The following is a 21,421-nucleotide window of genomic DNA, read 5'->3' as shown; positions in this document are numbered from 1 at the left end:
TTTTCTAGTCTCTCTGAGCGCACCCCCTTCAGATGTTAGGCCTTATGTCTTCATCTGTCCTGGGTGGAAGTCTGTGATTCTCCCACTCTTAGATGGGCCCTGATCTGCAGTACCCTACGTGCCAACCGTGACACCTGTGAGTCTTCCCTTTGGGAGCTTCTGACCAGAGGTTAATGCAGGCGACTGGACAGTTTTCTCAAACCAAAGTATTATTTACTCTTAACAGCAGGAGCAAAGCAAAACATAAAAGAAAACAGCTAACTCTGTAAGCATGACAACTGCTACATTCAGTGAGGCTGATTATAGCTGCATTGGTGAGCCATGTTCACGGCTGACACAAGTGGGGACATTATATAGTGAAAGGAGTGGAGCTGCGCTAACAGGAGGTGTGGCCCACTGTTTTCACCCAACAAGAAAAGCAGCAATGGAATTTCAAACAGTTTAAAAAATGAATACAAGAAAAGGACAGAAATGTGCAAACTGACTTCTTGTTTGGTTTTCTTCCAATGCAGTATCTCTCCTAACCTTGAGCTGGAAGCTCTTTTTAAACGACACTTCACTCAGGTGGAATTTTATCAGGGTTCAGTTCTCAATCCACATGACCTGGCGAGAGTCAAGGTAATGACTCTGTTGATTCTTTGCTTCTACTAGTTGTCTTCCCTTAAATAAGCAATTTCTACCTTCAATCCACCGTCCACTGAAATTAATAGGAACTTTTTAGTTGACTTTATTAGGAGGATTGTTAATGTTTATGTTTGACATTATAGAGTTTGATGTTACTGTAATTGCTTAGAAACACTATTGGCCTAGGGGCAATTGGAAAATAAACTTTGCACCCTTTCTCTATTGTCTGGTGTCCTGAAAACGCAAATACAAATTGAGGTATTTGCTAACTATAATAAGATGGCAGTATTAGTTAAAGTACTCTATGCTAAATAATTTTATCCTTGTAAAGCAAACCCCTAAAATCAGGCCAGTTATCTATTATTATTTCTATTATGCTATTGCCTAAGGACCCAAACAGCAGTGAGATCCCTGTTGTAATAGGCAATGTATAAACATAACAGAAAGACAGTCCCTGTCCCTATGGATTTAGGAGCCTGGCTTGCAACATGGATTTTTAAAACTTTGGCCTCTGACCTCTTGGTGCTTCATTTTATGTATCTCTGAAATAACACAGTAATCGGTAGTAGTAATAACTAAAGTACTTATCTACCATGAGCACTGTAATGTTTAATTAATGTTTGGAAAGTGTTTTGAGAAGTTAAAGTGATCAGTTCCATGTATATATTAGTACTGCTATCATAAGGAATCAGAATCTACAGCTTTACACTCAGCAAAAGCTAAAAACTGTTGCTCTTCCTCCTGGAGGAAGAAGCTGATTTCTTAGAAGCCAGTGACTGTGAGAAGAAGTTGAAAACAAAGATTTCTGTTTACGTTTGCTGCCTTTTTTTTTTTTTTTCGGTGTCTCAGATAGAGTCAGCAGATGCGTGCCTAATCCTTGCCAATAAATACTGCGCTGACCCGGATGCTGAAGATGCCTCCAATATTATGAGGTAACCTGAAGAGTTTTTTTAATATGGTTTTCATTCTTATTTCTAACTAGCAAATTGCTGGTCACTAGGTGGATCATACCCACATCTCGCTTTATACTTGCTAATCTGATACAGTTGCAATCTTCCCACAGAATTCCCTCCAAAGACAGGAAATAAAATTGGGGAGTGCAGAAGATTGCCTCCATAGTTTGGAGATGAAAGAAGTATAGAGTGGAAGGGCTGGCTTGGGAATAGTGTGTCCATGAGGGTGAAATGATGAAAAAGGAAGTGCTAGCCCAAATAACTAGGTCAACTACTGATCTTTTTGCAGCCAGTACCATTTATGTGGCCTCACAAATTTTATCTGGAGAAAAAGGATGAAGCAGATGCCCACATTAAAATTGCCTTTGTATGCCCTGTACTTTCTACACATGTTGGCAGCATCATAGGGACCTTATTGTCTCAAACACATTATCCTCTATGCCATGCGTATAAACACTGCTGACATAGTAGGGTGACAGGTTACCCTTCTCCAACCCCATAACAAATATCACCTGCTTTTCTAAAACCGAAGTTCTGAGGATGCAATTCTACTGAATAGCTCCATTTTATTTAACAACATGGCTAAGCCTGAAATACTGACCTTTGCATCCGGAAACACACCGGTGTAGGGTAAATGGCAACATGGAGCCCAGTTGTGGAGGGCTCTGAGACATTCTGACATAAGGTGCAACATGCAGTCTCTCTGCCCCTACTTCTGGGGCAGCAGGTTTTTTGGATCCTGTGCTTTATCCCTTTTGGGCTGAGGAATGCAGTTGGTTGTTTTGGTCAGCCACTCGCCTAAGCTCACCAGAGAGCTGGGTCTGTATTCCGGCTTCTTCCTATGAGGGTATTCTGAGAGGAAGAGACTTCTTTTGCCTTCTACACATGCTGGGAAAGCCAATATTTATCACTGAAATCACTATTCTTGGCATCATTAGCTGGTCATTTGCTGTTAATGCAGGTGGGAAACCGATACCAGTTCTAGTAAAGGAGAAAAGGTGCCATTGTTAGTCTCACATAATGGAGGAAAAGTAAGGAAATGGAGAAAGTAAGTTAAAATAAGGCTGAGTTGTCCGTTATTTGTATTTTGCTCATACAGCCTTGGTTTTAATGAGACCAGTCTGCCCTTTTTAAAATTAAAATGTCAAAGATCCATTAAAAATTAGGTAATACAGTGAATACAAACCAATTTTATTGGCCTGTCAGATGCTTGCATTCTGAGAGTTGAAGGTAGAGGCAGGAATACAATTTAAAATAAAAATACTTCGTTGGAAAAAGCCCAACATGCCCTAGAGTCTGGGATACTTATCGGAGGAGCAAGGTTTTAAGATGCTTGTTTCATTTTCCAAAATCTCCTTTAGGATTTGATGGGAGAAACCCTTAGTTTGATTTGAATTGCAATAAATTGATTAAAGAGTATTCCAGATGCAGATTAGTGTGTTCTTAAATGGATTCAATATGTTTAATGTAATAAAATGCAAAAGTGTCATTGGGAATAGAATTACCTTGTGTGTTCTCACAATAAATTAGTTTGATTCAATAAAATTTAATTAATTAAACACTTTAGTAAGAAATGGGAAATTAATAGTGGGAGGGGAGCATCACACTTTTCTCTTTTCTCTCCCAACCCTTACTCCCTCTTCTCCCCGCCCTCCCCCCCCTACCCCAAAAAAAAAAAAAAAATCAAATAACTTTATTGGTCAACTTTATTCTCTAATCTTTGGAATAAGTCAGCAAAGCAAGTATACCCCATATGCCTGCAATGCAACTTCCTGCAGCACACTATTGTCCACGCCCTGTCATTTTGCACTGTGGACCCTGGTCAAGCTGCAGACCTGAGTCAGAAGGTCTATTATGTCATACCGTATGGACACGTTAGCATGGCTGTGAGACCAAGATGCAGGAATTGTAAACCCAGGTTTACAATGCAGTGTGGATACTCAAGCATGGGCTTGGAAACACCAAGTCCACAACCCTGGGTTTGTGGGACCCAGGCTTAGTGTGCAGTGTAAACATACTTAGAGAGGCTCTGGAATCTGACACACTGCAAAAACACAGAGCCACAACATTTTTCTCCTCTTCTATTTTTTTCTCTCCTCTTTCTTCCTACTATTAATAAGGCAGAACAGGATTGTGACCCAAGTTTTAGTGTTTAAGTTTGAAGTGCACTTCTTTTTCCTTAAACTTTGGGGGGGGGTGGGGGATTCTCTTCATAACCCATAGGATACATATCTAGTGGATTACAATGCAGTGTGATGCTCAAGCACATATTTAAGATTAAATTCAATGCATTTAATTTTTCCAGTCATTTTTACCTATATGTTGATATCTTTCTGTGCACTTTGTTTGTACAAATCAGTACACTATATTATTCAGTAGAGAATAATTAGAGAATGATGCGGTCAAGTTGCAGAATGTTGAACGAGATTCAGATTTTATATGCTCCAATGTTCAGGGATGTTTGGATGCCTAGTTTTGGATGAAGCCATAAAAATAGGGTCCCTTTGCAAAATTCAAATCTGGATTCAGGTTTGGATTTTGAACACACCATAATTCGGGGGTATTCAAATTTTGGCATTTGGTTTGCACAAATGTCTAATAAAAATGCCATTGACAGTAGAAAAAGGAAGCGAGAACATTCAGGTATGTCAGCTGGGAAACTTGAACAAATACACAGTTCAAAGAAACAAGTTAGGATATTCATTGGAGGTTTTATACATCATACGTAAAACAAGATTATCTGATAACAGATTACTTACTAAACAAAATGAGTAATGATGACTAGGTTTTACTATTAGAGAGATGACTTTTTCTGTGAAATCCATAATAAGCAGCTATTCAGCCACATAGCCAACTCGAACTCCAGGGATAAAAAATTATGAGATTTTTACTAACTTGAGCTGAGTTAGCTCTAAAATTTAAGATGGTCTGTCATTCATTAACACAGTCTCACAACCAGGTGAAAAATCAGACTAGTTTTAAATTGTTGCATTCAAATAAATCAGTGAAGCAAGCCACTCTGGTGGAATGTACAAGATGTCCACCAGCTAAAATGTTAATTTTCTTTTCTTTTCTTTTTAGAGTAATTTCCATAAAGAATTACCATCCGAAGATAAGAATTATCACTCAGATGCTACAGTATCATAACAAGGTAATGAGAAGACCAAGGGGGCTTGCTCCTCAGTGCTTTCTGCTACAGCAATCTTCCACACCCATTTATTTCAGCTGCACAAGTGGAAAACATTTTTCTTTCTCAGTAAGAACATGTGAATATGAATTGTCATGGAATCCAGTAAATAATTCTGTTGTCTTTACCTATGCCAGGGACCTTATCAGAACCCGAGGAAGTTTGTTAACCAATTAGGGCCTGATACTTAGGGGTGCTGAGCTTCCACAGCACCCATTGATTTCAGATGGGCATGTAAGCACTCATCTCCTGTGAAATAAGGCCCATGTATGATGAAATAAACCATGTATGATGCTCTTATTACCTATACATATAAGAGAGAATATGAGATTACTGTAGGACAGTGGTTTTCAACCTGTGGTCCGTGGACCCCTGGGGTTCACAAACTATGTCTAAGATTTCCAAAGGGGTCCGCATCTCCATTCAAAATATTTTAGGGACCTTCAAATGAAAAAAGGTTGAAAACTACCGCTGTTAAGAAATTGTGTAGCTTCTGGATTGACTGAGTCAGGCTTTTTTACATGGAAATAAGTAGACCTTGCAGTTTCAGCACATCAGTTAAGCACTGGGAGGAGAGTTTAGAATCATTCATGACTCTTTATAACTATATGTATGCATTGTTGCTGAGTGTCATTGTGTTGGTCCCAGAATATTAGACAGACAAAGTGGGTGAGATAATATCTTTTTATAGGACCAACTTCTGATGGTGAGAGAGACAAACTTTCAAGCTTACACAGCACTCTTCTTCATGTCTGGGTCTGGGAAACTTAATCACAGTGTCACAGCTAAATACAACATGGAACAGATTGTTTAGCAGAAGTAGTTAAAACATATTCCAAGGGACCATTCGAGGTGAAGTGGCCCATTAACACTCTTCCAATCATAAGGAGGAAATGGGGCAGTGGCTGGGGAGAGGGAAGAAGGGAGCACAGCTGAAGGAGTTGGTTAGTGCAGTGGTTCTCAACCAGGGGGTATGCATACTTCTGGGGGTACGCAGATGTCTTCCAGGGGGTGCATCAATTCATGTAGATGTTTGCCTAGTTTTACAACAGGCTACCTAAAAAAACACTAGTGAAGTTAGTACAAACTAAAATTTCATACTGACAATGACTTGTTTATACTGCTCTGAATACTATACACTGAAATGTAGGTACAATAATTATATTCCAATTAATTTATTTTATAATTATATGGTAAAAATGAGAAAGTAAGCAATTTTTCAGTAACAGTGTGCTATGACACTTTTGTATTGTTATGTCTGATTTTATAAGCAAGTAGTTTTTAAAGTGAGGTGAAACCTGGGAGTATTCAAGACAAATCATATTCCTGAAAGGGGTACAGAAGTCTAGAAAGGTTGAGAGTCCCTGGGTGAGTGGTTATAGATTGTTGTAATAAGCCATAAATCCAGTGCCTCTATTCATCCATGATTTTTAATGTTTAGCAGAGTTTTGAATTTAAGCTCCAAGGCTCATCTTTTGAAAGTGTTGTGCTAGTTTCCTTTCAGGAGAAGGACAGATAGGTCAGATATAGAGTGATCACCTTGTGAAGAGTGTTCATCACAGGTGATGTGGCATTTTTGTCCTCATCCTCAAAGAAAACCTGCACAGCACTTTCAAAAGATGATCCTGGGAGCTTAAATTCATAACTCTGGTAGACACTAAAAATCATGGATGAATAGAGACATTGGATTTATGGCTTCTTATAACAATCTATAACCCACTAACCAACCCCCCTCCCCCCTGCTTTCCCCTGTCCCCCTTTTGTTTCTTCCCTATGGCTGGAGGGGTGTTAACAGGCCACTTGACCTTGATGGTGAAATATGTGTTATTAATTGAAATGTGTTATCTTACTATGCTAAACAATCAGTTCTGTGTTGTATTTAGTTGTTGCATTCTGATTAAGTTTCCCAGCTCTAAAGAAGAGCTCTGTGTAAACTCAAAAGCTTGTCTCTCTCACCAACAGGAGTTGGTACAATAAAATATATTACCTCACCTACCTTGTCTCTTTATAACTATAGCTAAAGAAGTGTAGGTCTGCTCAGGAGCCACCTGGCTTTATACAGCATGATTTTTACTGCCTGGGTTGTCTTCTGCACATACATGACTGGAGGGCAGCTAACATACTTCTTTTGTGGAACAGAATTGTGCTGTTTCTATGCTTTACATGTCTGCAAAGGGAAGTAAAAACATGTTTTCCCTTTATATTTCTAAACGAAAATTATTGAAGAAATGAAGAAAAAATGATGAATGGTGATAATCAGATTATCAGAAGGAGAAAAGCATGAAGGACTCCTTGTATGTGCATGCACACATTGTGTGTGATAAAGGGATGAAAGTGTCCACTAGAGTTTTACATTTCACATGAACCTCTGGAACTTTCTGTAAAATTCTGAGTTTTGTTAAATTATTTTGAGTTTTGTAAAACGTGTTTTTTGCTCATTTTTTTCCAAGGAAAATTTGATATGAAAATAACTGTATATGGAAATACCCATTATATTATTTCCAGGCATTGATATTGAATAGTATTAAAATAATATATATATAACTTGGTGAGCAGACTTAACACTGGATGACGGTTTTTGTCCATTACACTAGCTCCATAATCAAATGTTTGAAAGAAGGGAGTTCTTAAGCCAGGCCCTATGCTATTTGATCCTGGAGGTGGGAGAAACCAGAAAAGCATAGGTTATATCATATTGCTCGAATACTGGGCTTGTGGACATGTGATTAGGCTACTGCATTGCCACATGATATTAAAAACCTGTGTTTAATTTCTGGGGCCTATGTGTGTTTCTTATTTGTCAGGGAGTAGCTGAGATTGCTGTAAGAGAGAGTATGCACAGACCCTGGGTGCAATGAAAATTTTGTATCATTCTGCAGCAACTTCAGCTTTATGGATGAGCCTTTTAAGCCTCCCATCCAGTTTTCTATGGTTGACAGAAAGTCACCATAATATGAGATCTTGAGGGATGTTCGGAGGGTTAAAATGAAAAGTGTAAAAGTGAGAGACGTTTCTGATACAGAAACTCTATTGGAAATATTTTTGTTTGGAGGAATATTGATAAACCCCATAGTCCAGTGATACTCAGACAGTGGCTTTTTAATTGTGTGCGTCTGTGTATAGTAAATGAAACAATGAATTCGCATTATGTCGATCGCTAATTTGGCTCCTACATCACTTTATGAGTATCACTGCCCTAGTCATTTATTTTTACCTTTTACAGGAAAAGGCAGTCCAGCACTAAAGGAAAAGATTAGCTGTCACTTGCCTGGATACTTCCTGGGTTAGAGAATGTAGGCAAAGTATTTGGGATCCTTTACCTGTGTTTCTTCCTTTAGGCACATCTGCTAAATATCCCAAGCTGGAATTGGAAAGAAGGGGATGACGCAATCTGTCTTGCTGAGCTCAAGCTGGGTTTCATAGCCCAGAGCTGCCTGGCACCGGGCCTCTCGACAATGCTAGCCAACCTCTTCTCTATGAGGTCATTCATAAAGGTAACGTCTTGTCTCATTACTGTGTGTTAGCCCGGGATTCAATTTGGCATGGGGTTGAGTAGAGAGCACAGCTTAAACTCAAAACAGATAGGGACACATTAACCAGTTTGGTAAAACACACACACACACATGTGAGCACAAATTCTGCTATAAATTGGGCAATGTGCCAGGTTCTTAAAAAATTATGTTTTTATTTTTATTTGGCATATCTATGACCATTAAATGATTGTTCAAAGCACAATCCATTTCAATTCTTTTTTTAGATAAACCACATGTTTATCTATCAGGAAAGCCTCTGCTGTTAAAACAAAAATATGATTTATATGCATCCCATATGGCAACAAAGCGCCTAGAGAAAAAGAATGCTCGTTTTGCTCTTTTACGTCAAGTGGTTAGTGGACCTCTCACTGTGAGAATAAATATGGACCATGTGTTTGTACTTAAGTCCAAACCTCCTACAACATAATTCATTTATTTATTTCTCCTCAGTCAAAGAGCCGCTCAGGGCTTATTTGCAAAAATCATACTGCTGTCATTCCCAACCATTTGGGGCAACAGTACCATCTTACTAGGCTAAGCCTCACCTGAGATAGTCAGTGCTCCCTTCTTATTATTCTTTTTTCAGGCACTCTTGCCAGATGTAGAGGTTGGCCATTTTCCAATCCTGTTTTTGTGATCAGGGCCAGGACACGATGGAATGTGAGGTGGGCCATGGCTCCTCAAATCCATCATGAAAGTAGGCAGAGGTTTCCCAGAGTACCAGGTGGGAAAGACGGGATGACTGTGTCAGTTTTGGTGCATGTACCAGTGGTTGGGAGGCTTTGGGCAGTGCCGTCTGATATTTATTCTCTTGGGATAAATTAGCAGCTGGAGTTTCTGAGGCTGCCCTGAAGAACTTTTTACAGCCCCAAGAAAGTCGTCATAGCTCCTCAGGAGATGCAGACTCCAGCTCAAGAAACCACCTTAGACAAGTATATGTGGTCAGAAGAATTTAGTTTTTCAATATGGAAGCCAAATTATTTGAAAGCAAGCTTGATCTCCTCACTTTAACTTGTGCAATTAGACCATTTCCTTCTTTTATCAGACCATTAACTTTAACTCCTTTGTCTTCACAAGCTCAGCTTTGCTGAACTCTCTAGTTTCTTGACATGTTGATGCTCTGAAGTTAACCACCCTTCTTCTTTTGCTCCCGCTCCATCCCTCCCCCCCCCCCCAAAAAAAAAGTGTAGCAAATACAAAGCAGAGGGTTGTCTCCTCCTTTAATTACATTCTTTAGGACTGCTGTTCACTTGGCATCCCTTGCTCTGCTGTCACCATTTGTAAGCAGAATCTGGCACACTCAAGGGCATTGAACTTTCTCTGTGCCCACATTGATATATGTCAGCTTCTTTGTGGCACCTTTCTAGGAACGGGCCCTTGTGTGACCCTTGTTTTTGACTCCCTGTGTAGGCTGTCACCTCTATTCAGTTTCTGCCTTCCTCAGGATCAAAAGTGAGTCGGCCTCTTGCAGGAAAGACGTGTGTATCTCAGTCCCAATGCAGGTTACTTTAAATTTAAACAGATTCCATTGAGAGCATTAGGGAGAGAATCAAGGAGTAAAAATCATGACTTGGGAGAAAGCAGAACCACCTAGATCTTGTAGTTACAATCTTTCAATTAAAAAATTGTACATCTTAAAGTTAATGTGTCCCTCTTACCATCAGCATGTCTCTCTTTCAAGGCTCAGTGGGACACCAGCAACCCATTCTGACAGTCTCTTTTCCCTCTTCAAGCCACCCATTCTGTATTTCTTGAATTTCATCATGTAATAATGCCATAATTTTTCTGCAGTGTAATGAGATGGGAGTGACTGATCAATACTGGGTTATCCTTTACGATTTCTACTACAACCTACAGGCCCAACTCCACAAGGCTCTGAGGACCTTTACTGAGGGTTTACATCATTCTGAACTTCCATTGGAGTCCAAATGGAGTCTTGCTGATTCTGACCAGATGTTTCTAGATGTATAGTATAATCACAGGAAGATTGATGTATTTGGTTTACACAAGGGCAGCAATGCTGCTGCTGCTTCTTCTTGTATCTGGCTCTTTGAGACTGTGCACAGTGCAGTGAATGGATAGATCGTAATTTCTGTTACTTTTGCATCATAGCTTTGCTTCACTCAAGTTCTGGGAGGCCAAAGGGCAAAGAGAACATTTCTGTGCTGTTGTCAGTAGGCTGTTTAGGTACCGCACCAGCAGCCTTTTAGGGTTAAACCAAAAACATATAGTTTTATAATTGTTTTGGGAGAAAACAGTTACTATTGGTTAACATCAATTTCTGCCATTGATACTCAAGAACAATGGATTATTTATGTGGGTAACTGGGTGTTGGTGTTATCCAGGAAGCCAGATTTCAGAGTCTGTTAATATCTGAAACAAAACGGACATTTATGAATTGATGTGTATTAACTAAAACCCCCACTCTTATCAGTGCCAAGACGATGTTGACCGCTTTAATTGAAATAACATTCCCCCCAAATGTGCACACACTTTTGTTTGTTCTCAGTAACCGTTAATTGATGAAAACTGTGAACCAATATAAAGCTTGGACCCTTTGCAGTTTCTGGTGTTTTATGTTGATAGGGATTGTCAGGGAATGCTGTATAGGAAAGGGAGAAATACATTCATAAACTGCTAACTGGGATTCCCTGTCCTTACAAAAGAGCACTCTTTCTAGAACATTTAATTTAAGAACAGTCAGACCATTACAAATTCTTTAGGCAAATGTTATTAGCGGAGCTTTGTACACATTAGAAGATTGCCAGAAAAGCTTACTGAAATGTCTGTATTTAAAAAAAAACAAAAAACCTTGAGGTGTGTTCCTCCTTCTTCCTAACGTGATTAGAAAGTTGTTTAATGGGTTGTAAATGTTTGGTCAGTCAAAGACAAATGAACATGATTGATGGTGATCCCACACACATTTAACACGCTACGTCTTAGTTTGCAGCAAAATGATTTGTGTAAACTGTCTGCCCAGCATTAAAGGTAAAACAAATTTATAAACCTCAAAATATTATATTTAAATATAATATTTTCCTTTTGGTTTTATAGCTGTAATCTTATATGGAATCTTTTATTTTGTTTTGGCACTAAATAGAACAAAGGAAAAATTAGTTAAAAATGCTGCATAACATGCAGTTGTAATAGAAATGGTTCTGTAAATACCCAAAAGAAAAAAGGAAAATTGCACAATAAAAAGATTTGAGAAAACAGATCAAAACCATTCAGTAAGGTATATTTTAATAGACACATCCTTTTTATTGTGTTGAATATTCTCAGAGTTATATTAAAAAAAAATGAAATGATATGCCTGCTCATTGCATACATGATCTCAGCACTAGATTAAAATATTGCTCTACAGAGCAATTACTGTTTATGGTTTGGATTAACAAACATTTGCCAGAAGTTTACCATGGTAAAAATATTTTTAAAAGTAAGTAAAAAAAAAAGCATGGGATTATGGAGGGCCAAATTTTGCCCTTGGATGCAAGCATGCCATCCCATTGAAGTCACTGTGCTACATGATTTTTTTTTTAGCAGAGCAGAATTTGGCCTGCTGATTTCTATAGGAGTGTATACACTACGAACCAACTTTATACCTCTGTGATGTTCAAGACACTTGGCTTCATTCTGGTCATGGGGATCAATTTAGAGCAGCCTCATGGCTCTACTAAGTTACATTGGCAGCAAGAGCTTCCTAGAACCTCTTTTGACAGCCAGCATTGGTGATGCCCACTTTTCCCAACCAGGCCTCCCAGCCTGGTCAGGGCTGAGATGGGTGTGGTAGAGATGGCATAACCAACGCTATGCCACCCAGGAACTAACCTGCACCGGAGGAATCCCCAACCTGGCTTTCAGGTTACTTTTTGGATCCGGAGCAGCACAAAGCAATCTTGGAGTGGGGACTAGGGTCTGGCCCTTAAACTTCATTCACCAGGAGATCATCAATCAACATCACCAGTGCAGTATTGTTACTATCGCCAGACATAAACCCAAGATAAGTGGGGCTGAGACGATGATGCTTGAGTTGTTTCACCAGAATTTTCTTGGCAAAATTTGAGACAGGTTGACAGACTCTTGTCATCTTTAGGATGATAGAAGATTCCTTTGTTTTGGAGAGTTGAGAAATGTCCCAGGCCATGTACTTATGAAATAAACCATTTAGATGTGATTCATCTAAAGCATGTGACTTCAGTTTGTGGGCATGGGGACATCTGTTCCTCTTTCTTGAACCAAAGTACATCAAAATGTATATAATGAATCCAGATACTGAAGGGAGGGGATCTCAGAAATGTGTACAAAGTTTTAGCAAAAAAATACCTTGAGTTGCAATATTTCATTTGCTGTGAGATGCCCAGGATGAGGGTGTGACGAACAAAATGCATGGTAGTTAACCTTTTGTATGCTGTGCCTAATATGTCTAGTACAGTACTTAGGAAAAAAATAACCTAAAGTATTTCCCTAAGTATCATGTGTTTTCTGAAGTGCCTAAATCAGTTCAGGATCTGTTCGTTGAGACACGCGCTGGAAAATTGGCGTGTGAGGCATCTATGAATGTGATATATTGAAACTGTCCTTGGATGGGAACAAGGGCCACCCATGCTCTTTAATCATGTTGTCCTATCCTGAAGTATATAGTTACTAAGCCAGTTAATCATTTGAATACCTTAATACCAATTTGCCATTAACAGGTGTATTTTTGTTCAATATGTTATCCCCTCACTCCTCCACTCCACAAACCAGCTAACTTCATGCATTGTAAATGTTGTGGTTAAAGAGTAAAATAAATCTATGGGCCTATTCTCCTCTTAGTTGCATGGGTGCAAGTCGCATCATTGCCAGTAACTGTTTGGTGTGGCAAAATACTCCACATAAGCACGTGCAGATCATTTCCATTTACCATGAAAAATGCACATATATCTAATCCTGTCGAATGTTAGAGCTAATCTTGATTTACACATCTGATGTTAGTACAACACACCCAGGTTTCATTTTTACATCTGGTTCTGGAAAAAAGATCCAAGATTTAAATGTTACTGACAGTATTTGGCTGTCACTATGGAATTATATTGCTATGGATGTTTGTTAGTTCCAATTAACACAGACAAATGCAATAGAGTTAAAAGATAATGGTTATACAATAGGCCGTTTACTTCCAGGATTCTAAATACATTGAGTTTCAGTCTCAACTTCAAATAGGGAACTATTTTCATCAAACAACTCATTTGTCAGATTTTGTCCTTTTTCCTGATGATAAACAAAAGCATTATATCCATGCCTAATATATAATAAATCTATAATCCCAAAATCAGCTCTGCTCAGTTGAAGGGAATTTTGTGGGATGTTCAAAATATGTTGCCCTGGCTTTTAGTACTTACTAATGAGGGATAAAGATAGAGAAGAATTGATTAATTGGTGCTCTTGAAGAAGGGGAGTGACTTATGATACAGAACAAATTGACTGAAGCTTGAGAAGATCATGTGCATGAAGAAACTACCTTCCTGATAGTTCTAGAACATAATTTCACAAGGAAGTAAAGGCCTAATTCTGAGAGACATTGAGCACCTCTCAGGTCCAGGTCATATGTTTATTTTTTTTTAAATTGCACATTCCTGTTGTTTTTATAAGACATCTAGTTTGTAAACACAGCTTCTGTCTTTTGGGTACCTGTTTGGATCATAAGAGGTTCATGCAAGTCAACAGAATCCCACACATTTGGTCATTTATATTGAACAAATACATTAGGCCAAAGGGACCAAACTTGCTAATTTTAATAGCACAGAAATACAAATATTTAAACATTATTTTGCAACTATAATAATCTGAATCAATCATTTATTTTCTATGTTTAATAAAGTTAAAATGTTTAGCAACTTGGTATATCATTTTTTCCCTGTGAAATGGGGCTGTCTGTCAACATACGTTCAGGGCAAATGTATGATCCATGATGAGAGAGAGAATTTTTCCTCTTCAAAATGGCTGAATTGATTCTTAGCAGAGTTAGTGAGCTGTGCCCTTTCCTGCATCATGGTGGACTGAGCTGACATTACAGCTGGCACTGTAGCTATAAAAGAATTTCAGATTGGTGCTTCCTTAATCTTTAAGAGGCTTATTTTTTGATTAAATGCAAAATACAACACAATATCCCAAATCAAATGAACTTCAGCCTCAATCTCTTCGCTGCTGTTGGGTCCTGTTCCTTGACTGAAGATATTATATAGGATCATTAAATTCAGGTGTTCTTGATTTCTTTCAGTAACCATTTATTTCATTACATTGAGAAGTGTGAAGAAGATAGATCAGTTGAAACTGCAGAGCTGCTGATAATTACACTGCTACAATGTGGGGCTGGGTGGCTTTTTTTTAAATAATGTTAATGGTCACACTTGTGATACATCATTTTTTCATCACCTTGTCACTATTTATCACTGGTAAATGACAGCACTATGTAAATGCATTTGATTATATCAATATTGTATCTATATTTGGCTAAAGAAGAAAGTAGCAACATTGCCATTTATTTTTAAAAATGATTCAGATGAAAATTAAATTTCTTCTCCTGGGGCATACTATGTCACTTTCCAGCTATTCTTCAGATGGGCTATTAAGTCAATGGGTGAGGTTTATTACTATTATCCAAGAACCCAGAGCTGTAGTGCAATAGAGAAGAGGAAATTGTAGTTAATGCACTTAATTAGAACTCAAATCTCAGTTATGCAACCATCCTCAGTTATGAAATTAGGGTTCAAATCTCAGTTATGCAACCATCCTCCTGTGTGACTGTAGGCAAAGCACTTAATCTCTTCTCATCTCAGTTCCCCATCTGTAAAATGAGGATAATGGTATTTCCTTTTTACCACCGCTTGCTTATCTTTTCTATTTAGATTGTATTCTCTTTGGGACTGAGACTGTCTCTTACTATATGTACTTACAAAGCACAGCACAATCTCCATTGAGGCATGCAAGTGCTAACTTAATACAAATAATAAAGAAGAAAAAGTGTGTCACCTAATCTGCAAATTTGGTCACTACTGAGGGAGAGTTATGGATGATTCCTTGTTGGTTCAAATTGATTAAAGATTGTTTTATCAGAAACAGTGAATTGTGTGCATGCTCTTTCTGTGCCTCTAGGATCTTATATTGCATATGTGTTTCTAGTATCTGTTTGAAGTGTGTTAGAGTTGCTTAGCTTCAGTGATAAAAATGACAGGGTGACCCTGAATGCCTCTTCTTCAGTTCATGCAGGGCAGGCTCTTTCAAGCCATGATTCTCTCATTCTCCATAGGGACAGGTCAATGCAGTACATTCTGTCATCATTTGGGAGGGTGCCCTATATATGACTATGCATAAGTGAGTGAAGGAGGGAGGTGCACATTCAAAAGGGAAAAGGTATGATGAAACCCCTCCTTGACACCGTTAAGTAACTATTCATGTTGCTTATAATACCATCGTTAGCCCTGGTTTGGAATGGAGAGATTGAGCATTTGTAGCTTCAGCACAGCAAAAACACATCCTTTGCAACTGATATGTTTTCTTTTGGATGTAAATTACTCTTTTACATAAACTGCATTGTCAAAATGCCAGTAAATATCTTTAAAAAGTAATAAGCTAGGCTTCTCCTAATTGGTCCATCTCATGAGGTCTTCTGTGGTTAATGCTTACGAACTATCCCTGCTGGCTGCACCATGTTGACCTTACTTGTATGAGTAGGGGTGCCCACTAAACACTGGACAATGCTGTAGAAGAGAATACTGTGTCATCACTATGGGGTAAAAGAGATTCTCTGCTTCTAGGCCTTCTGGAAGTGTACAAGTCCCATTGATTTCAAGGGAACATGTGCACCCAGAGAGCTGTGAGGTTGGGCCTTTAATTGTGCCTAGAAGACTCAGACCAGGATAGCCTATAGCATATGACTGGCCAAATCAACCTGCAGCATTCAAGGGGTTAAACAGTTGCTTTTGTGTGTGCCTGGAAAGGAAGAAACAGGACTTTATGCATAGACCATTGAAGCTTTTGTCTGTTGAATGTGCCTAATTTTTCCAGTTTTGTCTCATAGAGCAGTTAGGAACTTGTTAGGGGAAAAGGTTCTGTTTAATTCTTTGGTTGTCAGATTCTTGAGTAGTGAGTAAATATGCTGATGTGGTCTCTTGAGTCTCACCAACAAAAAAGTAAAACATAAAATTAAAAAACAGCTTGATTTCCAGGGCAAATTCCCCACCCAGCTTCCTAACTAATCTTTCTTGGAACACTTCTGTTGGGAAACCAAAGTTCAGTTTCTTTAAGAAAGGCCAAATTAGCTCATCTGAAAATGCATGCAGGAGCAAACTACATCTGTTTGGCTTAATCTAAAACCAAGCAGTTAATGACAATAGCAACTAATTCTATCAATTAGCATATGTTACCTAAATCAAATATGCTTTTTTACCCCCAGGGCACCAAAGTTAATAGGGGTGAAATTAATGGGGTTCTATTTAGAAATGACTCTAAAAATATAGATTACACAATCTGCATAAATCCCTGGTTATGGAAGAGTGGGAATTTATCCCCCTCCTGGAGCAGCTGCAGGAGGGATTTTTCCTCACGATAAAAACTAGGGATATGCACTCAGCACTGGCCTTTAGGACAGTGAAGATGACTACCTTATCTTGAGGCCTGGTCAAAGAAGGGATTGGGACCATAGCATATAATCCCCTTCATTCTTTCCTAGCTCAATGCTGGATAATTTGCTCCCTGGAGGTGACAAAAGGCAAACAGGTCCTACTCACGAGGACTGCTATTGTGATCAGCCCTTTCATGAGCCATGCAAGGGAGGGGAAGCTTCTTGTATCCCTCTCAAGTGCCAATCCCAGATTTATTGAATTAAGAATGCTGGTCCTAAATTATCATTCGTTATCCAATCAGTATATTGAATCCTTTCTGTAAAAGGAGGTTGGAAGGCTGGATCAGATGCACTGAGCTCAAGGACTCAAGAGTCTCTGAAGACACAAAACCCCACAATATACAAGAGGTGACTTTAAGAAAATATTGATTTTTATGCAGAGTAACTGTATTAGCTAGAAACCCTGTGGTGAAATATTTGCTTAATAATTCTTATGTATTCCACATCCCTGATCAGATCACCAGATGAGATTCAGTGCCCAAAGGGAAGCTGCATTAATGGGTGCAGGAATTGTCTATTACCTGTGACAATCAGTTGACTCAAAAGAAAGTTTAGAGCCCGTAAAACACACCTATTTTTGCAGTCCTAAACTATATATGAGATATTTCTTCCTAACCTCAGTCAGTGATCATCTCATGCCCCGAAGTCCATGTGGGTATGTGTTTTTAGATGCATTTCTTATTCATTTAAAAACCAACAAAAAAAGGATTTGGTTCCTAGATTGGGGGCGAGGATATATGTGAAACTCCTGTTTCATTCTCATCACCAAGTGAGCCTGTATTTCACGCTTGCGATATTCAAGACCCAACTTTGTCAAAACCTGTGGGTCAACAATATTACATACTGAGTCCAATGAGTCAGTGCCCCATCTGTCAGTGCAAAACTCCTGTTCTGGTCCCTTGGGGAGGGAAAGACACTTGGCTATTCTTCTGTTCCTCAGTTTCCCCTCAAAATGGCGACCAGAACCACAGAAAAGAGGAAGCAATGGATAGAGGGACACAGATAGAAAAGTTGGAATTCAATGTTCCTTTGATTTGCTCCAGGCTGAGTAGATCAAGGAAAAGAGCCAGACAGAGGAGCATTTTTATAGCTTGAAAACCTAAAAAATGTTGCCACATAAATGCTCCTGTTTTTGATTTTGAAGGTATGGTCACCTCATGTCTGTAATACGTCACAGCTCAGGCATATTGACATGATGCTTTGGGGAAGCCAGATGATATTGTTTATCACCCTTCCCATGATGTGTTTGTTTTTTGCATTGAAAGAGAACTTCCAGTTCCCTAAATAAAGAGAAAGAGTTAGGAAAAAATGCAAGATGACCTCTTTGTGTGTGGCAGGATGTCACACACTGTAAATCCCCTTTCAGAGCCTCACATGGCAAAACAATCTTTATGGAAGAGACCTTATTTGATTGTTTGCAGCCCACTTGTCAGGAGGCATGAGATTTGGGCCATATCCACCATGCAAAAAAAATTATTATTATTTTTTTTTTTTGCAATTGTTTGTTTGCATCTCCAGAACTAAAGTAGCTGGTTACCTGGCAGCCCATCAACAGAAAAATGATTTGTTTTAATTGATATCTCAGTGTAGAGTTCTTAGAAAGTCTGTAATCCTTCTGTTCCATTAGTGCCTTTGAAGCATTCAATAAGAGAATGAGATTGCTGAATCTTGAGTTAGTATTAAGCCTCAAGGATAAAAATGATATACACACAAAGTACAGTATAAGTCCTGTTCAAAAGGCTGAACAAAGTAAAGTGCATTTTAAAATCTAGGAAAGCTTGGCATATATCCATAGATTTTAATTCATTCTTGTATCTCCGGTATCCAATGAAAAATAAAGTTATTTTCATTCTCCTGACATGAGCTATTATGCCTAAGTACTGAGGTGTCTTTCTTCTTTATGTCCCACTTAGGTTCTGATCCAAAGCCTGCCAAAATCAATGGAAGACTTCCATTGACTTCAGTGAGCTCTGGCTCAGGCCCATACAGACAGGAGACACTTGTATGTAGTGAAGTAGGTTACAAGGCTAGGCATTATTTTGAAATCTCCTTTCAATAAAAGGCATGTGTTGGACACGGTATGAATATGTTTCTTTAAGATGTGCAGTTAGCACTGTCTCAGCTCTTACTGATGCTGTGAAGACCTTGCAATAGTGACACATAACTCTGCAACCACAAAGCTGGAATATAATTCCCTGTCTGAAAGGCTTTCATCAGGGTTCCTGCTCCACTTCCTGTTAGTGAATAGTGCAGCAATGGTCCTGCTGACTGGACTACGCAGCTGTGATAATAATAGGACAGCCTTTGATACTTTATACTGGCTAGGTATAAAGAGCAAGCGTTTGATATTAAACTGACCTTTTTGGATTCTAAAGTCTTTAATGGGGAGACTATATTCATGGCTTCTCCCAGAAGTTTTATGCTGTATTGTTCCAACTTTCAGATATCAACCATCTTTCAGAGATTCCACTGTCATGTCTTAGGTCAGCAGGTGAACAAAGCTTTACCTGAGATAAAGCAGAAAATGTGACTCACCTCGTTACCCTCCTTCTTTCTAGCCTACCTCACTTCTTAGAAACATCTACTCTATCTTCTGTTGTCTTCGATTTCAGTCATTGATGGGCTCATTGTAAGACCTTTCCCTTCCTGCCAATGCACCCTTCCTTGCTCAATTTTTAATAAGGCCAAACCTCTTGCTTCTAGATATTGTAACCCATTTTTATATTAATTTTCTGCTGCTTTTCAATCTGATTTTTTTATTTTATTTTATTTTATTACCATAGTATCTACGAGCTCATCATTGACCAGGACTTCCTTGTGCTAAGTGCTGTACAAACACAGACCAGAAAGCCAAAGAGCTTGTAATTTAAATATAAGACAATAGACAACACAGATGGGAGAATACATGGAAACACTGAGATACTGTTGGTCTACATGATGGTCAGTGGTACCAGTGCACCAGTGGCCTAACCATTGTAAAGATTTTTACAGGCATCATGACAAAGGAGAAATTTAAGGCGTTTGCGTAGCATCCTGACTGACTTAGCTGGGGTGGATATTCTTTTATTGTAATTCCTATGAATTAGTGGATGTATATATTATTAATATATCTCTATATGGACCCACAATTCTGGATTCACACATACTGAACCCTGGGAAGTGTTCAAAATCAAAGTCCAGATCCAGAATTTGCAAATGATCCCTGTATTTGTAACAGGCCAAACTAAAACCCAGGATTGAAATACTCCTACGCTTGGCTCATTTGAAATCTTGTTCTAAATTCTGGGTAGTTTGAAATTCATTTCTGAATTTGTTGTCTATAGTCTGCCTCTAATTATATATATATTTTTTCCTTTTCTCTTGGTACAGAATGGGTTGGATCCTCAACTGGCACAAATGTGCACAGCTCTTCTGAAGTCAGTGGTGCTATTCCAGTTTAAACCACTTGAGGATCTGGCCCAATATGTTGTCCTCCTTTCAGAACCTTTTTCATACTTATAAACAGAAAGATTAAGAACAAAGAGTCTGCAGTGTTCATTCTGTAACAAAAAAAGTATAGGTGTGGGTGTGGAGAGGTTTGTGTGTGTGATGATTATTGTAAAGGCAAGACAAAAACAACTAGATATTAAGATAGGGAAGATAAATAAAAATCAGTCAGAGATAAAATGTGCCCAGTATCTATCTTAGGTTTATAAACATGCCCATGGGATCTTTATGTGTAACATATAAGCCTTAATTGTATCTCATTTGGCCATTGAACTATCCAGCCTTTCCTGAATTGGTTCTGAATGGACTTAACACTCTTTTGTATGGCTGAAGGGTTATTTTTGTGTATTTCAGTGCTTGGCATTGGAGTAAGACTAAGGACCACAGGCGTGTAACTTAATATCTTTGAATAATATTAGGTATATACTAAATGTTTTGGCCATTGAAACAGGTACAAGAGAAATGTGAATGTTCTGAAGTTTGACTTGGGTCAATTAACCAAAGTGTCAATGGATAATATTTTAACTTTCGTTTGTAAATGTAATACATTTTAAAACCTTTTAAGTTCCTAACAAATTTGGACCTTTGAAAATCCGGCCACTTTTCTGTAGCCCAAATATAGATGTACCTAAATATTGATTTAGGAGACTAGCTTTAGTTAGCTAGGTTTGAAAATTTTGATTAATAATTAGCAGACACTTTACTGATTATACTTTGTTTTAGAAGCAAAATAATTTGGCATACAGCTAATGAAGAAGCAATATAATGGAATTAATTACAGTAACATTTAGGATTAATATCCAGGAAAAATCCTGAATGACATGCATTAAACTGAGAAAAGTTGTGTAAAAGCCCATTTCTTGGAGCATTAGAAACTTGACTAGAAAAAAAGGTTTGCAGTACATGGTAGATAGCAATCCTGAATTGGCAAGAGGATCGACTTGATGACCTAGTAAGTCTTTTCTACCTTCAACTT

At 38.5% G+C, this 21,421-nt stretch overlaps 1 protein-coding gene across 2 annotated transcripts in view; it reads left to right on the top strand.

Annotated features, from left to right (window-relative positions):
• Positions 1 to 21,421, top strand: part of KCNMA1 (potassium calcium-activated channel subfamily M alpha 1) — a 708,266-nt gene that overhangs the window by 527,629 nt on the left and 159,216 nt on the right. For both annotated transcript variants that reach the window (XM_067539508.1, XM_067539518.1), the window contains exons 11-14: positions 513 to 618; positions 1,474 to 1,556; positions 4,659 to 4,728; positions 8,103 to 8,258. In XM_067539508.1, coding sequence (XP_067395609.1) covers positions 513 to 618; positions 1,474 to 1,556; positions 4,659 to 4,728; positions 8,103 to 8,258 — 415 coding nt within the window. The remainder of the gene's footprint in view (positions 1 to 512; positions 619 to 1,473; positions 1,557 to 4,658; positions 4,729 to 8,102; positions 8,259 to 21,421) is intronic.

This window comes from Emydura macquarii, unplaced genomic scaffold (genome assembly GCF_026122565.2).
Source record: "Emydura macquarii macquarii isolate MOO-44397 ecotype Brisbane River unplaced genomic scaffold, CSIRO-AGI_Emac_v2 contig_67, whole genome shotgun sequence".
Lineage (NCBI taxonomy): Eukaryota > Metazoa > Chordata > Testudines > Chelidae > Emydura > Emydura macquarii.
The sequence above is the reverse complement of the archived record's forward strand: the minus strand, read 5'-3'. Positions and strand labels throughout refer to the sequence as shown.